The 24,553-nt window shown below is 29.3% G+C and overlaps 1 protein-coding gene across 5 annotated transcripts in view; it reads left to right on the plus strand.

Annotated features, from left to right (window-relative positions):
• The window catches only part of LOC107443396 (sphingomyelin phosphodiesterase), a 50,895-nt gene extending 29,134 nt beyond the window's left edge, over nt 1-21,761 (plus strand). For all 5 annotated transcript variants that reach the window (XM_087169425.1, XM_071180970.2, XM_043047744.3 and 2 more), the window contains 9 exons: nt 336-563; nt 4,640-4,809; nt 7,902-8,009; nt 9,724-9,804; nt 11,591-11,678; nt 14,027-14,109; nt 16,295-16,490; nt 18,951-19,135; nt 21,249-21,761. In XM_087169425.1, coding sequence (XP_087025551.1) covers nt 336-563; nt 4,640-4,809; nt 7,902-8,009; nt 9,724-9,804; nt 11,591-11,678; nt 14,027-14,109; nt 16,295-16,490; nt 18,951-19,135; nt 21,249-21,363 — 1,254 coding nt within the window. In that variant the 3' untranslated portion in view covers nt 21,364-21,761. The remainder of the gene's footprint in view (nt 1-335; nt 564-4,639; nt 4,810-7,901; nt 8,010-9,723; nt 9,805-11,590; nt 11,679-14,026; nt 14,110-16,294; nt 16,491-18,950; nt 19,136-21,248) is intronic.
• Nucleotides 21,762-24,553: the final 2,792 nt, after the last annotated feature.

Genomic DNA, 24,553 nt, shown 5'->3' on the forward strand with positions numbered 1-24,553 from the left:
AATAAAAAAAAAAATCACGAATCCTGCTAAGCATATTACTACAAATCACACGCTGAATTTACCATTACAAATAGCAGCTATATTTATATTATTAGATGCTGTTAAGTATGAATATGAAAATTGTTAATCTTTTTAAAAGAAGATTTGAAATTTTTTTAAACTTGTATTATAATAAATTTAAATTCAAATTAATTAATAATTTATTGCTTAAACTTAGATTGTTCTTATATTGCTATATAATTACATTGGTTATTTTTAGTTTAATCCAAATAAAAACTCGAACCTGCTGTCGACAGTTGCAAAGTTCATATCCTCAGTTTATTTATTTATTTTAGCCTAAAGCACCCATTTTAAGAGTGTTGCATTTGTCTGATATTCATCTTGATCCTTTCTACAAAGAGGGCAGTAATGCTAAATGTGAAGAGCCTTTGTGCTGCAGGCCAGGATCAGGGACGCCTCTCACCCCAGAAGATGAAGCTGGATATTGGGGAGATTATAGAAATTGTGACACGCCTCTCCGTACTCTGGAAAACATGCTTAATCATATCAACAAAACTCATCAGGTATCTGTTTTTCTTTTCATTTTCAAGAATTAAAATTTTTTATTTTAATTTAGGGGTGCACAACCTTTTTGAGTGAAGGGCCACTTGCACAGCAGGTTGGCTAACTAAGGGCCGCACATGTATTGAGACATGTTAATGACAAATGTAGCAATGTTTATTTTAACATTAGTGTTCTATTTTTTTTATCAATAAACTTAGCAATATATTTGTAAAAAATTAAAGGTGTTCCATTTTTTGAATTCATTCAAAAATAAAAAAATTTATACTTTTTTTTACAAAAAAAAATTGCTATTTTAATCATATGAACAATAGATTTATCAAAATAAATAAAAGAAATGTTTTTTTTAATCATATCATGCAATACGAAAATTCATTTTTGAATTACGAGATGCATCCAGAAAGTAAGCTTCCCTATTTTTTTTTTTTTAAAAAGAACTCATACTTTCAGGGACATATTTATTGGCAACAAGTGCAGCAATGTTTCAGCTATTTTTCAACATAGCCACTACCAGAATTGACACACTTGTCGTATCGTGGTATCAACGTTTGCATCCCTCTGCCGCATGTAAATGGAACCAGCGTGTGATAGACGTTTTCAGCTCTGCGTCGTTGCCAAAACGCTCACCGGAGGACAGGAATTTCTTGAGGTGCAAGAAAACATGAAAATCGCTGGGAGCAAGATCAGGGCTGTAGGGTGGATGATCAAACAACTCCGAGCCAAATTTCGTCAAAACAGCTGCTGTGTGTCAAACTGTATGTGAAAGAGCATTGTCATGGAGGAGCACAACACCTGCAGTAAGCATTCCACGCCTCTTGTTTTGAATGGCACGTCGCAATTTCCACAGTGTTTCACAGTAACGGTCAGCGCTTACTGTTTCACAACGTGGTTCCATTCACAGGCGGCAGAGTTCTACGACAGAGGGATACAAAAGTTGAACCCATGATACGACAAGTGTCTCAATTCTATGATGCTATGTTGAAAAATAGCTGAAACACTGTTGTACTTGTTGCCAAAAAATATGTTCCTGAAAGTATGAGTTCTTTTTTTTAAAAAAAATAGGAAAACTTACTTTCTGGATACGCCTTGTAAATTCTAATAACTAAATAAACTGCAATGCCCGCAGAATGAAAGTAGAAAAAAATTTAGTCATAATTAAGTAAAATAAATTCAAATAAAATATTTTAACTGAGGAAAATTTAAATTCAAACAAAAGCCTAAAATAAAAACAAAACTGTTATAGTATAGGAAAATAAAATTCAATGCTTATTTAGTAATGTACTTTATTATTTAATTTTATTAATTATTAAATTTTTTTTACATCGTAAAAATTTTCCTTTTTTTTATCGAAAAAGATCACTTAAGCAACAAAAAATTGAAATTTAAACTACAAACAGTGAGCAGTTTAAAAATTCACGTTTTCCGCCATTTTATGAATTTCTCAAGTTGCAATAACATTGCATTTAAATTAGGGATGTAACGAGTATTTGGCCCTTCTGTGAAAAATTCAGTTGGTTGAATGATCAGTCAAATATTCGGCAGAATATTTTTTAGAAATGTATTTTTCTAAATTTGTTTCATTTTTGAATTTTTATAGATATTACTTTTTTTTCAAATTATAATCAGACAAGTCAATTTTGTCATTTTTTCGATACTTTGAGAATTGAGAAGGATTTTTTTCCATTTTTTGCTGTTTTTATTATAACTCAGCATTTTAACAGAACGTCTCAGACTATTAATTTATTATCACTCTTTCCCTGTACTGTAATATAAATAACCAGTAACATAGAAAAGTGTGATTTTCAGTATTAAAGTTTTGTTTCTGGAACTAAGAAAAATTTGTTTTTTTTGTTTTTCTTTTTTAGGCATTTTTATTATGACTCAGCATTTTTTTTAAAAATAAAGTTACTAATAAAATTTATTTTATAGCAATTTTTTTTCTACCAAAATTATGGCAATGAGAAAAATTTAAATTGCAACTTTCAGCATAAGATTTTCATTAAAAAAATTAAGAACGTTTTTTCTAACTTTTTATTTTCTTTAAGTAAAAAAAAACTTTTTTTAGACGTTTTTATTATAAAGCAGTAATTTTCAATAGCATTTCTGTTGACTTAGTTCTTTTTTCTTGGCTTTTTCTGGTAATTGGAAAACAGAGATGTTCAGCTTTAAAATTTTCTTTCAAAAACTAAGATTGATTTTTATGTTCTCTGTTTCGCTTTTCGATATTTTCAAAAACGTTCTTGATTAGCCTTATTTTTTAGAGTTAATTTATGAATACGTTTTCCCAGGAAATATTATTCTGAGCATTGAAGTTTTAGTTTCAATGTTGCTATGCTGCTAAAAGATTTTGCTATTTGGCTCCAAGTGTACGGCGTTCAGTCGATTTTTTTTCTTCTTTTTTTGCCGAATATTTGGTTTTTGACCAATTCACAATTCATTACCACATTCGACCAAATCATATTCGTTACGGGAAAAAAAAACGAAGGAAAAATAACTAGGATTTACGATAAAACTGCGCCGAAATACCGTATCAAAAAGTGATTATTTAATAGCGCGATTAACAATCACGTGTCGTAATAACATAGTTAAATAACGGGATCATCAAAATCATGTGGAAAAGTATAGAAATAATTGGGGGGGGGGAAATTACTTATATTTATGCTGAACTCAGCACGAATAAAGCGTGTCAAAATGCACGATTTAAAATTTGCATATCGTAATAGAATAATTGGAATTTTTTATGATATGTGGGAATGCATAGCAATAACTGCTGAAAAAAATTTTTAAAAAAAAGAAAGAATTGCAAAAAAATAGATAAAAAATCACTTATATTTAAGATGAAATCGTCAAAAATAAAGTGCACCAAAAAGTGATTATTTAAATGGGCGATCTGAAACTCGCATCGTGATTAAAATTCGGGATTTTTGAAATCACGTAGAAAAGCGGAAATAACTGTTTTAAAAAATCATTTATATTTACGATAGGGCCGGGATAGCCTGGTCGGTAGGGCGCTGGGCCCATATCCAAGAGGTCGTGGGTACGTTAAATCTGATGCACGTTAAATCTGTCGAGTCTCAAAGTCCTCCATGTTCCCACAACAAATCAATACCTCTGGGGGTACTGATCCAGGAGTTTCCTTGTCTTCTGGATTGGTTCAAAATTACAAGGCTACGGAGTTGATAGTTAGTAGTCGTAAACCCATGAAATTGGGTCGGCTGTTCAACGACGGTTATAAAATAAAATAAAATAATTACGATAAAATCGGCTTAAAGAAAGAAAGCGCGTTAAACGTACATTTACTAAAGAATCTGTTAAAATTGATTGTGTCAAACCGTGATGATTTAAAAGTGCGATAAAAAATTGCCATTTTTTAAAATTTTTTTATTGTGTTCAGAAGCTCTCGCGGGCCGCACTTCAGTAGTCGAAGGGCCGCATTTGGCCCGCGGGCCGCAGGTTGTGCACCCCTATTTTAGTTATTTATTTTTATTTTTTTGTAATGGCAGGTACTTGTGTCTATTGCCCTCAGAAATACCAGAATTGCTACTCTCTTATCGTTTCCCAGTGGGAACCTGTGGCTAAGCCACAGTAGTGGAGTAGCATCGCCCACGTCATACAACCACAAATCTGTTTATAGGACAGATTACATTCACACAATCATGCAGAAGAAAAGACACAAAACATACAGAGAGAGTAAAAGTTACATCCGTGCCTACAGTGGGATTCGAAGCCACAACCACTGGCCCCATAGTCCAATACAGTAGGCAATAGCATTTAAGTCATCATTTTGCCACATGTCTAGTGGACATCATTTAGCACCTGATAAAAACAGTCTGTTTTTTTTTTTTTTTTTTTTTGTAAGAATTTTTTTTTCTCTTTCCATTGACCATTCCTTCCAAGATAATTGAATATTATCTTTAAAGAGTTTTTCAGTTTTAGGAATTTTCATTTTTTTTTTCAGCGGTCGACTTCACTGGCATAAGTCATATACATAAGCATAAGACTTATACATACAGTATTAGTTTTTGCTGTTGGCTGTAAAACTGTTTAATTCCTTATTTTTTTTAAATATTTATTTTAGTTGGACTATGTGATTTGGACAGGTGACATTCCTCCCCATGATATTTGGAACAATTCAAGATCTGAAGCTATCTACTTACTTCATGAGGTTTCAAACCTAGTATATAAATACCTTGGACAAGTGCCCATCTATCCAGCTCTTGGAAACCATGAAAGTTCTCCTGTAAATAGGTTAATTGACATTTCTGCAGTTTTTCATTTTTTTATTTTAAGTGCTTTATTAGGTACATTTATTTCATATAGAATAATCATTAGCACATTTTAAAGCATTTATTTCAAAAGCAAAATTATGTGTAATGTTTTTTATGTTATACTAATTGAGTGTGGGGGGAATAAAACATATTACATAACTACGAAGCAGATCTGCAACCTCTTAACTTCAGAAGGCAAGCTAATTTAGTGAAATATTACAATAAACTTTCCAGTTTAGACCTAGGCAATTTAACTGCTATTTACCTAAATAATTGGACCTGCAATCAAAGTCTAAAGAAAAACATCCTTTTAGTCATGTTAAACAACAACCGCTAATCGCTGAAAATATTGAACCTCTTTATCTTCATAGCAATCTCAGTACTTGCTTAGATCTTTCCAATGTTAGTTTCCATGAAAGCCTCCCTACCATGCTTGACAAGAAAGACTGTGTGCCTGACTTCCTCAGACAATTGTCCCTGGAAATCATCCATAAAATCCCTCCAAACGACATCAAAATATTCTCTGATGGCAGTAAAATGGATAGACAGACTGGCAGTGGGGTATTTATTGAAACACCTCTAGAGAACTACACTCTTCATCAACGAAACCCCGATTTTTGCTCCGTCTTTCGAAGCGAACTAATTGCAATCGACAGGGGACTAGACTAGTGAAGGGCACCTTGGAAATACTTGGATACTATCTGACAGCCGTAGTTCAATTCAACACCTCAAAAATTGGGCCCTCATTGGAGATAAAACCAGTTTTTCGATCTTACAAAAAGTAAAGCTCATTTCCCAGCAGCATGAGGTCCACTTTCAATGGATCCTGTCCCACGTCGATATCCACGGCAACGAGTTGGCTGACACTCTTGCAAAGAAGGGACTAGACCATAGGTTCCCAAAGTGGTCCAGGTGGACCCCCAGGGGTCCATAGGAGACCACACGGGGGTCCATGTAAACGTGAAAAGAAAACAGGGGTTCACTAGTTGTAAGTGGGGGTCCACGAAAAATTTTCTGGTTTTCACAATAAAGAACAAACATTTTGGCTTGGATTCGTTGTGGGAAATTGCGAGAAAATTTTTGATAGCGTTTCTCTCGCCATATCTTGTCGAAAGAAGTTTTAGTGCTGTTACCAACCTGTTAACAAAAAAAAGGAGCAGATTGAACATCACAGAACGGGGATCACAGATTACTTGTTACAAAACTGAAGCCAAATATTGATAATTTTCTGTCAATTCATCAACTACATCCGTCTCATTAAAAGTATGACTATTTTTTATTGTTGATTTACATTTCAGAGTTTATTGTTGATTTTTTGTCAATTGTTGATTGCTTGTAATAATAAATGTGCATTAATTTTGTATTAGCACAAGTATTATTTTAATAAATAGGACACAAGAAAGTGTGCTACTTTTTTTTCTTCTTAACACCACCAATTTAGGGTGATATTTTTTTGGAATTTTTAGAATACAGTAGAAATGTAACAGCAGGGGGTCTACCGAAAATAGTAAAACTTTGAAAGTGGTCCACGAGAAAAAAAAGTTTGGGAACCTCTGGACTAGACCATCCAGTCCCCTCCACCTCAGAGCTTACATACCTTGAACTTTTCGCAAGGCAAAAGGCCCAGAACAAACAAAAGTGGCTGCTTCCACCTACTCACTATTGGTATAAAGCAAAAAGACCAGGACTCTCTCTTCCTGGTGACAGGCAAACCAACACTTGCTTATCCTGACTGGCCAGTGGTCACCTGAAAAGTCTCACATTTTCTGCTAATCAAAAGATCTTTCCTCTTTGCTCTAAATGCCAACGAAACCAGGCATCACCTGAGCATATCTTGAAATGTTTAGGGCTGAACTGGAACGACATTCATTCCTCTCCCATTCTGGTTTCGAATTTTCTAGTTGTCAACGGATTTATTGATCTGGTCTGACCCCATCAGACCAGATGGGAAGTAGCAACAACTAATTAAGTTTAAAAAATCATGCTTTTTCACCCCTCTGCCAGTCAGTTAATGACTGTATAAATTACAATCAAAAAATAATAAGTATTAATTTGTAATTTGAGACCAAATGATGTCTTTCTAAATTAAATTATAATATATATTTTTTTTGTTTAAATGTCAAAGGAAAAAGAATTGTCTTATACAAATTCCTTCTGACAGTAAGTGATTTAAAAAATATCGAAACAGTGCATAATATGGTCTTTTACATATTTTTGCTTTTATTTTACTTCGTTTAAAAAATGTTTTTTAGAATTTTTATGACTATTGAATAATAGGATTTAAAAAAAAATCTATTAAATGATATTTTCTATCCTAAACTTTTGTGAAGAACAATTGGGGATCTACTTATTTAATTTATTTAGAAGACCATTTAGAATTTTTCATGAAGGAGATAAGTTGTTCTAAAAAATTTAATTGTCAATTAGTGCAATTCATTAAAATGATTTTAATTTGATTTACAATTCAACAATCTTGGATTTATTGAAAATGTATACTACAAATTATAACTATTTTCATATTTAGTTACACTTGAGATTAGTGAAACACTTTACTTAAAAATATTAAGTATACAAAATAATCAGTTTATGAACAGTAGATTATTGATTACTTTATGAACAGAATATTAAATTAGATTATTTATGTAAAAAAAAAGATTCCATCAGAGAATTTAAAAGGATGATTTAGAACAACCGATGAGTCATATAACTTCAAGTGAAACTACTGAATTTTAAGTGTAGTTTAACGTAGTGTTTAAGTGTAGTTTTAAGTGGACTATGGAACATCTTGTTTCTAAACTTCTATGTTGCTGCATGCTCTTCAGCCAGGCTTTTTTAATTGTATTTAAATAGTAATAATCAGCATAATTGATAGTCTTTATACAAGTCTGAATTGTTATTCTTAATTGTCATGCTAAATATGCTACTGTAGTTACAAATTATTTTAAAATGATGTATGAAGGAATGTGCCTATTTTTGTTACATTTTCTTTGAAAAAAATGTCTTATTTCAGGAAATTATGCCTAGTAATAATGTCTAGTAATACTGCAAAACTAAATAAGTTTTTGCTTTTAGTTTTCCTATTCCCTCTATAACTGGAAATGACTCTATTTCTTGGCTATATGACGAGGTTCAGAAAGCATGGTCTCGGTGGTTGCCCAATAATCCATCTTCTGTGAAATTGTAAGTAAGTTGACAGTTTTGGATTTTTAGAACATTATCACTTTTTTCTTTATGCAATTTTTTATGCTCTTAACTCTTTGAACCATGAAAGTTGGCTCATGAAAAAAGTAGTCTTACAAGTAAATTAAATTGATAAGACTTTTGGTTCTTGACATAACTAAAACTTACTTTTGAGTCAAATTTCTGGTTTTTGTGTTTAAGAAAACCTTTAGGAGAGGCCATTTGAACTTCCGCCAGTACCTCTGCTCCAAATGCAGAATAATTCAAATAAGGTAACACGAAAAAATATATAAGCAAAAAATATTAACAAACTAAGTAGATTAAAATGTATTTATAAAAAAAAAAAATTTGACTCTTATTTAGAAAGTTCTTTTTGAAGATCTCTGAAAGAGGTCTACAACCTCATGTTGCCGTCAGAATGCACTAAAGAGGATGCTATGAAAATTAAAGCTATTTTTAAAAAAACTGAGCATCACAAACAAACATCTTCTCATCTTTTTAGGCTTCTGATATAAAATTAAATGCTAACTTAAACAAAAAACATAATTGTTTATTTATTTAAAATAGTTCTATCATTCATACTTTGTAAATTTGTTGTTACACATAATTATAGAAAATATATTATACATAAATGTAGGGAAATTTTTTATTTTAGTCATTGATCTGGTTTTCATGATGCCAACGCGTGTGCCATTTCTGCACCAAGAAAATGACACTGAAATAAAGAAAAATTTTCAATTATTTTCAAAATGTCTTATTCATTTCGAAATCAATGGGGATAATCTCTAAGAACGACCATTCTCCATTAACGACAATTTTTCTTTGGAACAGGGAGTGTTCACTCCTGAGAGGTTTCACTGCATAATTAATAAATAATAATTATAAATTTTGTAGAACTATTCCTAAGAAGAGTCTAATGCTCCAAATATTTATCTGCATCCCATGAGAAAAAGGATACGACTTGACCAAATAATTTTCAGTTGATTTGTGTATAAATAAATAGTAGAATTGATAAACAAATGTCAGTTAACAACTAAAAAATGTTTATTATGAAAAAATTAAGTTAATGTTTTATTTTAAAACCAACTGGTATTTCCTCTGCTGCATTTCATCACTATGCATTTGATATTTCAGAAATTTAATATTTCCTGATTGATCAATCTGATCGCTAGAATCTACTTTTATTAACATACATTATTAAAGGAAAGTAAAATGAATATTTTTTTATTTTAACTCTCTTCTTACACGCAAATTTCTATCACAATTGCTTAATTTGAAAATGTTAAAGAAATTGCTTCATATTTTCATTTAGAAAACTAAAAAGTGGCAACTAATTTATTGAAAGTTTTTTTTCCCCTTTTAATTTTTTTTTTATAAATTTAGTTTTTGTGTTGTGGAGTGTTTATTTCATGATTACTTTAAATTAATTGAGCTTGTTTCCATTAAAAAATATTTGAAACAACTTTCTGGTTGAAATCTAATGTGAGTGAAATAGAATTATTCTGTGCTCTAATATTTAACTTTAACGATTAAAAAGCTTTTTTAGAAACATTAATAATCTTCATTGATGATTAGATGAATTAATTATATGTTAAGTTTCTTTGACTGCATAGGTTTTAAGTAAACTTTTTTTAACTAGAACATTTCCATGAGCACGCAAAACAGTGAATTCTTTTGTCTTAATTTTTTCTAATTTGCCTTTTTTTTTTTATAGAGGAGCCTATTACTCAACAGTTTTTAGCCCTGGCTTACGCATTATTTCTTTAAATATGAATTATTGTAACAGTTTAAACTGGTAAGTGTTCATGTTTTATTTTTTTATGTGTGTGAATTTTAAAAAACATATATTGATCTTCATTTGTAAAGAAAATCACATTATCATTTGTAAGGATAATCACCTAAAGAAGACGAGCATCTCCTGAACAATTAATGTTGTTGTTGTCTTATGCAACTTGTCAATACTAACAAACCTGTTTTAAGGCAGAGGGGTGCACATCTTGTTTTCCAGTGGTGCCATCTATGGCCAAGAATTAGACTTCTGCCACACACATACGTCATGCCTGATATTACAGGGAGGACATATTTACTCCCTATACATCCATCTGCAGATCGTAATTTTGACCTGAAATACTGAAGTAGTTATAACTTTAGGGGTGTTTACAGCAAGTGATTTCTCATACTTATTTAAAGCTTTAAGAGGTTAGTGGGACCAGTTAAAAATTATATACGAAGGGGAGTGTTTTTACACATCTTATGCCTAGAAATATAGCAATAAGTTTGTAATTTGTATCAATTACTTTGGTTATTCTATACAATAACAGCATGAAAATGTGTAAACTTAGCTTTAAGATTCATAAAGATATCGATTTTTAAAATAATAATAATAATTTTGCCTTACATTTTCTTACTATACAATCCTATTCTTTAAGGACTCCTTCCTTACTGTGCAAAAGTGTTAAAAATTACCCACTGAAAAAGTATTAAAAATTATGTCATAAAAGTTTAATTAATTTTTGAAAACAGCTGTGAATAGTGAAGGGTTTTGCACAATATCATTTTGTATTATGAAACAAAATTTAATAAAAAATAATATCCTACAATATTTGTCAGGACAATGAAATGTCATGGTGAAAGAAAGGAAAACTTGTTAAAAACATAATTTAATAGGGGATGGTCTCCTATTATGGCGGTGTAAATTTTAATAAATCTAATTTAATTAGTGTTAAAATCTACCCAAACTGCAGCAGCTGCCACAACACGCAGGCTTCTCTCCAACATATCCTGGACTGTCTTGGTCTGGACAAAAGGGACATTCAGAATAACCCACTTTTGGTGGCCGACTTCCTCTGGGTCATGAATTTCATGGACATTGCTTAGCCCTGCTAACTTTGGGGATAAGGAAGAAGAAGAATAAGTAAAAAATGAAATTTTTGGAAATCCTTTTACCCTTCAGAGCTTTCTTACAAAATTTAGAGAAACTATTTAAAAAAATTGCTCGAAATTTTTTAAATATTGAAGTCACTCAGATTGGACGCTTTTTTTAAATGAGTTACCAAATAGGATTCGCAACAAAATTATGAAGAAAAAATGTTAATAGTTATCTGCTTATGCTTAGTATAAAAGAAATGTTTTAAATGCTCAAATCTTGTGCATTTTTTTAAATGTTTTTTTAATGAAATAAAAATTGCCCCAAAAGTTTTGTTTCAATTTATTCAGTATTTTTACAGTTATAGCTAGAAGACATGAAGCCAAGAAATTAGTTTTTTTTTTATATAAAAATATCCATATTTTAATGAATATTACTTATTTTGTTTTGGTGCCAGCTGTTATAGAACTTAGGAGAAACTTAAGAGTTTCGTGTAGCTCTGTAAAAGTATCTGAAATGTGCATAATATTTGTCAAGTAAGCTTACTTTTGAGTTAAAAATAGATTTTTAAAACGATAAATTCACTGTTTACTAATAATGTTATGGACTTAAATTGATTATATCGCTAATTAATAACAATTTTGTAGTGTTTAACTATTCTGTTTTTTTTTTTTTTTTTTTTTCCTTTGTACTGAAGAAATCTTTCTTTTTGTAGGTGGTTGCTCATCAATTCAACAGATCCAACAGGGGAATTAGCTTGGCTTGTCACTCAACTCCAGTTGGCAGAAGACAGAGGGGAAAAAGTTAGTATTTATTAATTTATTTTTTTAAAGGCAGTTTTTATAGTAGGTCCTGACCTGCCGTCTCTCAGACTTTCATATTCAATCTCAAGACTTCTGCACTCCGAAATATTTTCTCGGGCTTTTTTCTAAGTGTATTTACATGAAGACTTTTTTTTTTTAATATTTTAACAGGTCTGTTAAACCATATTTAGACAATATAGACTCACACCATGTGCATATACTTTAGTGGTGATTCTCCACTTTTGCAAATACTTTTTTAAAAATATTTATTTTAATATAAAAAAAGTATCCACACACACAAAAAAAATTTGCAGTGGGAGGAAATGAAAGTACAGCAAGCAGAGAGCATAATCATGATGTATGCAAGGAAAAAGAAAATCATTGTTTAGTTGCATGCATGCTGCTCCCAAAGAGAAAAAAATATAACTGCCACTTTAGCCCGAAGATTAATGATCCCATCATTAGCAGTCAAGGATAATTTAAAATTGTATTTTTTACCAGACATTATTAGAAATAGTTTTTACACATATTTGTTAAGTTCTAAAACTTAAAAGTTATGTTCTGAAAGGTACATGGAATAGTGAAATTTGTAGAATTGAAACTAGAGTACTTTATACTGAACCGGGAGTTTTGTAATGCTGAATCTTTTCTTTTTTTAAAAAAATTATACACAGGTAAGTCAATTTCATCATTTTTCTTGTTTTTTTAATCTAAAATGAAGCATATTAATAGAGCATTTTTAATAGACTTTATTCTTTTATCGTCATTTTTTTCTTGCACAGTAAGAATAACTAGTAGCATAAGAAGCTGTTATTTTCAACATTAAAGGTTTCTCTTTTATTATTATATTTTTTTTTAACTTTTCTTTTCTATCTGTGTTTTTATTTGGTAGCATTTTTAAAGAGCATTTCTAATTAATGTTATTCTATCATGGTCACTTTTTTCTAAATACAGCAACAAAAAAAAAGTTGAATTAAGATTTTTAGCATTAAATCTTTTGTTTAAAAATTAAGAATGATTTCTGTTTGGTTTCTATCTAGCTTTTTCTTTTTCAGTGATCTAGTAAATGGTGACTGGTGCATGTTAAATCTGTCGGGTCACAAAGTTCTCCATGTTGCCATAACAAATTGTACTTTTATGGATATTGGATTGGAGATTGATAGTTCTCGGGTGCAGATCAAAATTAAGATCTGTGGGTGAATAAATGTATGCAGAAATATGTCTGTCTTATAAATAGGTGTAACGTGTGGGTGTGGCATAAGTCGAATTCTTAGCTATAGATGGCGCCACTGAGAAAAATAACAATTGCGCTTTTTTGCCTAAATGGCCTATGAAAGCAACAAAAAAAAAATGACTTTTGCCAACTTAAGCGAACACCAAGTAAAACTGTTTTATGTATTTTAATGTATTAAAATCGGTTACATATTTCGAATTTAATTTTCTAAACTTTTTGATCTGTTGATATTTAAATCAAGACAAAATTTATATCAACTGAAGTAAATGAGAATAATTTCTAAAAAATGCTCGATTTGTTTCTGAATATGAGCAAATTTTAAAAAAAATTATTGCCCTCAAATATGCCTACTTAAATTCAGAGAACCTAAGTGATCTTTTCTTATGTCAAACTTGTTTTATAGCTGTTGTATTTGGCATGATGTAAAGGCTTTCAGTCGTGTGGCAAGAAACTTCAATTATCCAACTCTTTGGTTTTTCCTCTCTGACTAATTCTTTTTGTTAAGATGTTCTTGTCTTTTTTAGTTACTTATAGGAATGTTTAACTGCTACTGTTTTTTCTTTTCTTCTTTTGAAACTATAATAATCTAATTCTCTCTCTCTGTTTAGCACCTTAGTAAATAAAACATTTCTTTTTTCAATCTGTTATTAGCATGTTTTGTTTAATTATTATTGTTTTTGTACTCCAGAGACTACTTTGTATTTTAATTGTTTATTTATTTTTTTATTACATCATACTTTGGCTTAACTGTTTGTTCTATAGTTGAATTCTTTTGGCATATTTCATTCTAAAGAAATAACAATAGCTTACAGAAAAACAATAAATTATTTCAATTTACTTTTTAATATTGCTGTGAAAGGTGCCACTGCTCAAAACTATCTCTTTTTATATAAATAAAAGCCAGAATAATTTAATTCTCAAATATCTCAAAAGCACGATTTCTTTTTTCAATTTTGATAAAGTTTGTAACTACTAAAATAATTTTAACTGCATAATTTTTTTAAAGTGATCATTTTGAATTTGTAATAAGTGTATTTTATTGTTTGACCTTAACCCAATTTTAAAATATCTGTAAAAAGCTTTTTTTACTCATATTTAATAATTATTTATTTAGGTGCATATTATTGGGCATATTCCTCCTGGAGAACCAGATTGTATGGGTGTATGGAGTAGTAATTATTACAGAATAATCAACAGGTTAGTATGATTTATATATTTAATTTAAATCCGGTTCTTAAAACATGATTTGATTTCAATGCAGAATATTATTGTACACCAATATTTTTAAAATATATGTGTATATACACTGAAGAGCCATTACATTATGACCAGCCTGCTAATAACTTGTAGGACCACCTTTAACCCTCAAAACTGCTAGCACCTGAAGTGGCATTGATTCCACAAGGGGCTGATAGGTTGTCTGAGGTATCTGGTACCAAGCGCTCACCAACTGGTCCTGCAATTCCCTCACATTGCGAGGGGGTAGCGTGGCAGCACGAATTTGGTTTTCCAAGTAGGACCACAAATGCTCTATTGGATTAAAGTCAGGTGAATGTGGGGACCAAGTCATGACTTGAAAGTCACTGGAATGTTCCTTGAACCAATCCATGACGATTCGACCTTTATGACATGGTGCATTATCATGTTGGTAAACACCATCCCCCGCAGGAAAAACTGTTGCCATGAATAGGTGACCCTGGTCTGCAACTATGTTCAAGTAGCTTACAGACGTCAGCGATTGTTCTATGAGGTTTATGGGTTCTAATGTGCCCCATGGAAACATTGTTCCTGGGAGAGAAACCATAAAAACCTGGGTGAGTCCATTGTTATAGATGGAGGGTGGTCATAATGTAATGGCTTTTCGGTGTATAATGAAATATGGTAATTTTTATTTAATTTGATTAATAAGATGTCAATATATTTTATCATTTTCTTTTTTCCTTATAATCAGATATGAAATATATTTCATTTTTTAATTATTTATTTTGTTTTAAAATGGTTTATTTGATGATTTTAATAAATTTTTAGTTTAGTATGATTTGGCTTAACTTAAATAATTTTTCTTAAATTTTTTTAAATCTTATTTAGTGTTTTAGCATTGCACTCTATATTTTTCTATCTATTTATCCATCTTATTTATGACTCATTATTTTAAATAAAAAATCTTAACATATTGCATTTTAGTTTTTTTTTTTAATGTTGCTCAGTTGATTTAAATATTAATTAATTTCAATTAAATACAGACTATTTGCATAATATTTTTATTAATGTATTATTTTTTTAGGATAACTTGGTAGAAAAGTTTTTTTAATTTATGAATTAATTTCTCTTTATTTTTTGTTACCTTGCAGCTTTGTTTCATATTTTTGGATTATTCTATAGCTAAGATCGTGTTTTTATCCTTTATTTTATTTTGTCCATTGATAAAAAGCATTATTTTTTAGTTATTCTATTTTATTTATATAATATGCATTAATTTTAATTAAACATGGATTGTTTATATATTTGTTAGCTTTTTTTTAATATGTTATAATATGTTTTTATAAACGTTTTAAGTTTAAAATATGTATTTTTAATAATTTTCTTTTTAAACTAGTATCAATTAAGTTTTGCAATCTTATTGGTTCTTATCTTTTTTCTAATTTTTCCTATGGATGCTAATTTATTTGTTTTAATTGTTTATTGCTTTTAATATTTAAAAATGTTCTTATTTTGATGAAATGCTATTTAATATATATATATATATGTGTGTGTGTGTGTTGGTTTTTTAAATTTTATGAATATAATTAGAATTGTGATTTTATTAAAAATAAAGATAAAATTATATTGCTGTGTTAAAAATTGTCTAACAGTAACTGTGATGCATTATTCAAAAATTTGAAAATAGAGATTATTGAAATTACTGAAATTTTTTTTTATTAACTACTGAAAAAGGAGAAAATAAACAAATCAAAGAAGAAATTTCATAAATTTAAAAAAAAAAGTTATGAAAAATCATTTTTTTTTTAAATAACAGCTTTTTTTTTGTCCCATATTTGAACAATTTCTTCTTAATATTGCGTAAACTTTAAAAATAAGTAAATAAACTACCTGCAGTTTAAATAAATTAAATGCCTGCAGTTTTAAAATAATATGTTGTTTAAAATATTGTGTATTTAAACTAGAAATTGTCAAAACTTTCCTTACCATTTTTTTTTCCAAAAAAAAAAAATATTTATAATAAATAATAATAATACTAATAATTCATATTCACTACCTACTTAAAGGATTTTAATCTTGAAATCTTGTTAGTGCATGTAACTTATTGTTTGATATTACTTTAGAAAATAAGATAAATCTGTAAAATAAATAGCTTTACAAAATTTGAAATGCTCATAAACAGGTATGAAAGTACTGTGACTGCACAATTCTTTGGGCATACACATCAAGATGAGTTTGAAATATTTTATGATAAGTCTGGTCCTACTCCAAGGCCATCTAACATTGTGTACATCGGGCCAAGTGTCACAACTTATGATGGTGTAAATCCTGGATACCGCATCTACACTGTTGATGGAAATTACCCAAAGAGTTCCAGAGTAAGTGCAAATATGCACTGTAATTATTTAGTTCAATTAAAGGATTTTTTTTTAATGAATTTTAAAATATTGCCTTAAGTTATGCAGAAGAATTAGGTATTAGAAAATTAGTTTGTCTAAATGTCAACTATGTTAAAAGGTTTTAAAAAGTTCTTACTATGCATGATATAAGATTAATATGCACGATAATTTAGTGCAATTATTTTTTTAAAGAATTTTAAAATCTTAAAGTTACACCGGAGAATTGGGTATTAGAGAATTAGCTTGTCTAAATGTCAATTAGGTTGAAATGTGTTTAAAAGCTCTTATTTTTTCATTTGAGTGCAGAGATGGCGTAATTTAAATCATGATCAAAATTTCTGATTTAAATCAACTATAATTTTAAAATAATATGCAATAAAATTAAAAAACATATTCTTTATGGCATGTTAATTATTCGATATCATTGATAGTGAATGTTTAATTCCTAAAAAATTATGAAAGGAGGATGTATATCATTTATTAAATTTTAATAGTGGTGATGAAATTTTTAAATTATAATTTTCCATTTTCTGAATGTAAAGTACTTTTACAACTTTACATACAAACAACGACTAAAGAGTACTTTAACAACTTATTAAGAATGTAGTTAGTTTATATTAATAATGAAGAAAGACTTCTACTCAGAATATAAAATCTTAAAATGAATCTTTTTTTTTTTCAATAATGTTTTCGGATCTAAACCAATTTACCTCTTATTGAATATCCTAATTGACAAATAGCCTCCCCGTCAGGGCTCGAAAAAATTCAGAAATTTTACGCGTCCCCAAGGACGGCTTATCCAACAATGTACCCGTCCTCCCTTGAAACTAACCCGTAGCTTCTAAATAAATAAACATATAATTTTCTCTTATTTGTTACAAACATTTATATAAATTGTACAATGTATTAGTAGTTACTAGGATTACAAATAGGATTGCATTATACAGTAATAAAAAGAATACTAGGTTACCAATAGGAACCTAGTATTTCTTTTATAAAATAAAATCTTTCTTTTATGAAACAATTTATTTCTTTTATGAAATAATTTAAATGACAATTGTCAAGTTATCTGGAATGTCAATTTATCCGAGGATACTGCGTTTTTTAAATGAATCAAATATGACGTTTGCCAGTTCCAACAATCAAGCCAATGATTTACAGAGGTTTCTGCACAGAAATCTGAAAGGGGTTTTCCATTTTGGTAGATGTTCGTAATTGCGTTTAACGCTTCTTTTTTAAGACCAGTACGTAATGTTTTTTTTTTTTTTTTTTTTTTTTTGTAAGTTCATTGCTGAAAAGCCCCTTTCAACCGCTGCAGTACGGGAGACAGAGAAAACATCAATTCCACCCTGCGCAGTATGTTGCTGTATTTCTAGATTAGAGGTCATTTTAGAAGTGAGGTGTTAGACTCTTGTAAGATAACAAAAATTGAAAATGTATCACCAACATTAACGGGAAAATGGCCGTCCGCGCGGACGTCGGATTCGAGAAAATCATTGTCCGCGGGGAATTTTTGACCGCCGAGGACGGGTGGTTTTTCTAGCCCTGCTCCCCGTTTTTAAAATTCATAAGGTTGTTGAGCTTCAACAGAAATAACTATGTGTTTTACACAGTGTTTAATGTTGCGATAATGAAATGATAATTTAAACCACTTTGGTGATCTTGGTTGCCCATTTGTTAGAGTTACGTTCCTGGGAAGCCATGGTTCGATCCTTCAAAGACACATGGTATATACGTGATAGTTCGCAAGGCCAATGGCTGTCTATAATTTGTCTAAAGTAAGAACTCACCATGCCATTTGTTTGGACCCATGGCAATGATTATGGTAATGAGGTATAACTATTTCAAGTTAGGGTGGGCAGACACTGTTTAGGATAGGTTTTGGCATAGGTTGGCGAGAGAAAGGGAATCTTTTTGTTCTGTCTATTGTTTTAGCCCTAGAATGAAGAGAAGCTGCCCTCCCTGAAATGCACTCTTCTTGTTTCAATAGCAGCAGACTGCCTCAGACTTTGTGGTGAGGGGAGTTCTTACTGTAGACAAACTATAGCTTGGCTTGTTTAAGTGTCATTGTAAATAACAACCACTTTAATAAGAAATATTAATGATTTTAGCTGTATTGTTTTGAATTAATAGTAAAATATTTTATCAAATGCTTTGGTAGGTAAATATGGAAGAAATTTTTTTTAATTAATTTAAAATGACAAAAAAATCTTTTTTTTCTTTCTTTTTTTCTGTTCATATAGTTTTATAGAGTCATGATTTTTGATATCAGAGTATGAGCTTTGGATGAGATAGTGAAAGTTGTTCAAACAGTGTTAATGTGTCTTTCATAATTAAAATAGATTTTTTTTTTTATGTTTTATCCATTTTATTGTATATTATGAGATTATTTTTTATTTTATATTTATTTTTGATTTTTTTTTCTCTTTAAATGATTAGGTTGTGTTAGACCATGAAACATATATCACAAATTTAACTGAAGCCAATTTGAGTAAAACAATGACATGGAAATTTGAATATAGTGCAAAGAAAGCTTATAATATGAAGTCTTTATTGCCTAAAGATTGGGATAATTTAGTGAATAGATTTCAAGAGGATGATATTTTGTTTAAAAAATTCTACTTGTAAGTATTTTTTAAATCATATTTCACCTTTCTCATAAATGCTAGTTTCTTACTAATTTTTCCATTTAATTAATGAATAAAAGAACTGTTTTGTTAATAAAAAAATAAATTTTGAAATTAATTTTTTTTTTAATTGATCATTCACGTGAGACACATGTTTAGATTCTTTGTAAGGAATAAATACCTTTCTCACATAATATGCTGAAAAAAATTATGAAATCTCCATTAGTTTTGTAGCTGAATTGATTTAGTAAGATTTACACAAGAGGCATGAAGATTTGTAAATATATATGTTGAAATTTTTTTTTATGTAAATGACTTGGATAGTCTGAATAATAATAATAGTTTAGTAGTACCACAAAATATTAACTTTTATTTTAACTTTAAGCTTTTTGTATGCCATCACACTGCAATACTTTGGTGCTTTTAATAAATGATTTCTTTCTTTATTATTATGTCTTAGACAAAGAATCTAAAGATGAATCTCTGCTTTGTACATTATCAGTTCTGTTTTGACTTGAATCCTTGCTCATTTTTCTGTGTTTCATTTCTTAAACCATCCAATTCAATTTTTAAAAAATTCAAGCTGTATAAGTCCTTTTTTTTATGGAATGGTGAGAAAAATTTTGAATTCTAAGTTTGAGTCATTGGTGCAGAAGTATAAACCAGGTATTTAGTAATGGTGCAGGTTAAAAAATTCTTACCTGAACCACTAAAATTTGGTTTGGACCATCAGGAAATTATTATAAGTTTCCCCCTGGAACTTTAAAGGGCATACCTGCCAAATCTCCTGTTTTTTAATGAAGATTCCTGCATTTTACAACTATTTCCTGTTTACCCATATATTCTAAAATTTCTCCGTATTTGTTATCGAATTTTTTTAAAAAATAAATATTTTGGCGATAAAATATCCGCTAATGGCAAAAATACTTCACTTACTCCTCAACAGATAGTGCTATTTCCAGTACTGCAGTATGTTGAAAGTTAATAGTTTATATAGAGCTCTGATGGCTCAGAGGATAGAGTGTTTGTCTTCCAATGAGGTGAACTGGGTTCGAATCCCAACAATGGCTAGTCTATATGAATTCTGTACTCGGCTAGAACAACCATAGTGCTGACTTAAAATATCCTCAGTGGTAGACGGATCATGGGATAGTTCCCTTGCCTTCAGGCTAACAGTGGTAGATTTTGTGATTTTTCACCCCACGTAACCCAAATGTTTGTTAGTTCCATCAAAATATCCTTGCGAAGACGAACTTCTCTCAATAATTGATCCAGAATTTCCCTTGTCTTCTGGATTGGGGTCAAAATTACAAGGCTTTGGAGTTGAACATTAGTAGTCATAAACCCAAAATCGGGTTGGCTGTTCAAACTATGGTTTAAAAATAAAGTAGTTTAAATAATTATAAATAATGGTTGAATCATTTTTCTTTAGATTAAGATTTATAAAAAATAAAAAAAGTAAGTAAATTTTTTCGCTAAATGTAAGTGCTTATATTATTTCAATTTTAAATTGCATGATAAATCAAAACTTTACATCTTAGCATAAAAAATGTCTGGTAAAATCTATGTTATTTCATTTCTCCAACATTGACAGGTATGCTGTTTTGGCTTTTTTTTTTCTTCTTCCATTTTCTATTTCCTGTTCTGATCTGTATTCTTGTCACAAAATAGAATATTCCATCATAATTGTGAACATAACATGTTCTATATACTGTAGCTTTTCATTTCAATTCACTTAACAAAAAAACTAAGAGACATCAAAAGGACTAGTGAAAATGTGCATGAACTGGTAATATCTTATAGTCAATGTTCTGTGCACTGCACTCCTGATAAAAACTAATTAGTATGGGTATTTTGTTTGCTTTTGAGTATTACCTTAATGTAAAAAAAAGAGGAAGGGTCATTTTTGTGTTTGGAAAAAGTAATGTAAAAAAAATAATGTAATGAACACATACAGCTGATTTAGTGCTATAATAAAACCTACTTTTATTTTTGTTTATTACATTTTCTGTGTTCTTTATTATCGTAATAACTGTATTTTTTTAAATTTAGCTTAGTAATTTTGTTTGATTCTTCTAAACTCACTAAATATTTTTTTCTCTAAATTTAGATATTATAGAAAAATGACTGATTTTGCTGTGCCACAGTGTGATCAAGCTTGCAAACATAATTTTTTCTGCAGATTCCGAAGAGGACAATCTAATGACCCAATTTTCTGTGTTTAAATTGAATCCTCATTTTTAAGGGGCTGCTATTATTATACATATGTGTGTAGTATAAATTTTGTAAATATTCTTAAGTTAAATATTTTTATGTTTAATTTATAATATTTATGCCTTATTGATATCTTAAAAGTTATGAGACCAAAGATTAAAATTGTTCATACTTTATCAGAAGTTTTAAATTTGTATTTTTTGTTAGAATGTTTTATCATTGTAAAATAATTTTTTTTCTCCCTTTTCTGAAGTATGAAAAATTTGACTTATATTTTGTTTCATAATGACAACAATTTGTTTTGCAGAATGATGATGAAATGCATTGCATATGTGTAAATAAAATATTAATGCATTGTTAATTTTCAAACTTATCATGCTTAAATAAAAATGCATTTTTATTTTAAAAATTGGAATATTCTTTATAACTGCATATGTATTTTATTATAGAATATGATCATTTCTTTTACATCTTTTGGGGTGGACTTTTTGTTAAAAAAATATTTTACTGGGTTTGTACATACCGGAAATTGTCGGGGAAAACTAGATTCTAGGAAAAACATAACTTTATGCCAAAATTGTCAGGGAATTTATCACCCTATCGAATTGTGAGATTTTACGCGTTCAATCGCGCAGTAGAGGATTAAAAAATAATCAGATTTTTACCGTTACGACCGTCATTCATTTAATCTATTAGATTCTATTCAATTTAAGATTCTATTATGATTCTAGAGAAGGCTCTGGCCCACAAATGGCCGTCGTGAACTTAAAATAAGGATTTTTTATGTACTTGTTTATTTCTTTTTAGATGATTTGGTGTTGAAAAATCTGTTTATTTTAAATTTTTATTTTGAATTAAAATCTCTTAATTAAGATTTTTGGTGCAAATTTTTAATTTATTGAGTTACAATTGCGTATTGCATTTTTGGTTTCAGAAATTTTCTTGCGTTGATTAAATTTACTAATATATTTTTATTAATAATTTTTTTTTTTTTTTTTAGCAATAACTTCGTATTTATAATTTTTTTTTTTTAATATTGCCTAGTAAATTCTCTTAGTCTTATTTCACATATCAGTCACATAATTAGTTCTGACAATTTTGTATTTCTAATTAAGGTTAGCATACTTCAAGTCATCTGATTTTTTTTTAAATAAAAATACTTTACAAAAATTTTGTTGATTTTTTTTTTTTTTTTTTTTTTTTTTTTTTAAGAAGAGTTAAAGAAAAAAAATTTTTGTGTGTTAGAACACTGATTTTAGAGCAGTGTTCAAAAGTACATCATCTGGTAATAACTGTACCAAAAACCATTGCTACGCTTGAAAACAATTTTGTTGTGCAATGCGAAATGGTTTAGCATTGCTATAGGTAACAACTAGTGTATGTAATTTCAAATAAAATGTTTAAGATGTTATGTTAGTTTATCAGCGTCTCAATATTCTGAAAAAATTTGTTTTGCATAAAAGATATATAACTGTTATCTGCGTTGTGGATCTGTACTAAATAGAAGTACTTTATTTGCACATAATTAATGCGAAAAGAAAACCAATAACAAAAAATTTTAAAAATCAGATGTAAGTCAGCATTTTAATTGGTCAACACTAAAAAACTGGTAACTTAACTACAGCCTAGTTAAAAATCTAGAATCCATATATCTTTGACATAAAAAAACTGGATTTTTTTTATACAGTAGGGAACCGATTATCCGGAACGATCGGGACCATCGCTATTCCGGATAACTGATTTTTCCGGTTTTCTGAATCGCTACAAAAAGCCGTTTTTTTTATTGTTAAACCCAACTAAAAAAAAAAAATTTGGAAATAATCTGAAAAAGAAGAAAAAACTATAAAGTAATACACTAATGATTCTTTCCAAAACGATGGTAATGTAACCATCTTTCAAAATAGAAAAAAAAATCCTAAAATCTTATGAGGAAAAAAAAAAAAATTTTGAAAATGACAGGAAAATTTATCGAATTTCGTTCCGGTTTTCTGATTTCCGGATAACGGGTTATGTACTGTACTTTAAAATATTATATTATAGTTAATGGTTTCATTAAGTTGTTCTTTCATTTCTAAATTAGTAATTACTATAAAGTATCAAAATTTCCAATAAAAAGAAGTCACAATTATAAATTATTCCTGTAATCTGCAAACAGATTTCAAGAGATTGGCACTAAGAACCTGTCCGGTCTTGTATGTACATGTTTTGACAGATTTACATGCCTTTAGCATTTACATAAGTACTTTTGGGGGTGGAGGGCACTGGCTCTCCAACTTAAGCAGTTGATCATGATTAACAATCTGTTGCTCTCTAATAAGAAATAGTTAAAAATTACACAATGTAAGTTCATATAACATATATTGTATGGTAGTTTATATTTAATGTGATGTTAAGGTGGTGCAAAAAAATTTACCATTTTTATACCATATGAGGTATATTTTCTTTATAATGAAATATGATATTCAATGTGAAATATTTCAAAGAACAGGGTGTTATGGAGGTTAAGACTCCATTATTTCATGACCAACGGTATAATTGTTTCAATGTGATTAGCGTTGCCTATATTTCCTAAACAAGTTAGTATCTGAGATAAATATATCTTTATATACTCTACCCTACAATAACGGAAAAGACACTTTAACGTGTGTGTAGCATTTTTTAAAGGTGCTTATTTTTGATTTGCATTTTTTTAAAGCTCTTTAAGGTGCTTTTTTTTTTATTTGGAGTTTGTGAAAAGTGCTTAATTTTCTATCTTTTGAAAAGATATTTTTTCTCTGCCTTGTCGATTGTTGTTATAAATTACAAAAATAGCATGATTTTTCTCTGCAATATTTATCAGAAACTAGTTATTTAATCATGATTATGTAAAGTATGTTTTTGAATTTTATTGATTTTATGTTTATAAACTAAGAACTTCAAACGATATAAAAAATAATCTTTATTAATGCACACATCCTAATTATGATTTTTTATTTTATTTTTTTTGAAAAGTGATTAAAAATATTTTTTTAGTGTTTGAAAAGTACTTAAAAGGTGCTTATTTTTTGTTGAAGAATCTGGCTACGCGCCCTGCTTAAGTTTTGTACATTTTTAAATTTCTCAAGAAATGCTTATAGGATTAATTGTGTAACTTTAGAGATGTTTAGTTCATGCGATTTTTCATACTTAGCAATAAGAGTCACAGCTTTCAGAGGTTAGGAA

This window comes from Parasteatoda tepidariorum, chromosome 8, assembly GCF_982258835.1.
Source record: "Parasteatoda tepidariorum strain Cologne lab strain chromosome 8, Ptep-v5.0, whole genome shotgun sequence".
Lineage (NCBI taxonomy): Eukaryota > Metazoa > Arthropoda > Arachnida > Araneae > Theridiidae > Parasteatoda > Parasteatoda tepidariorum.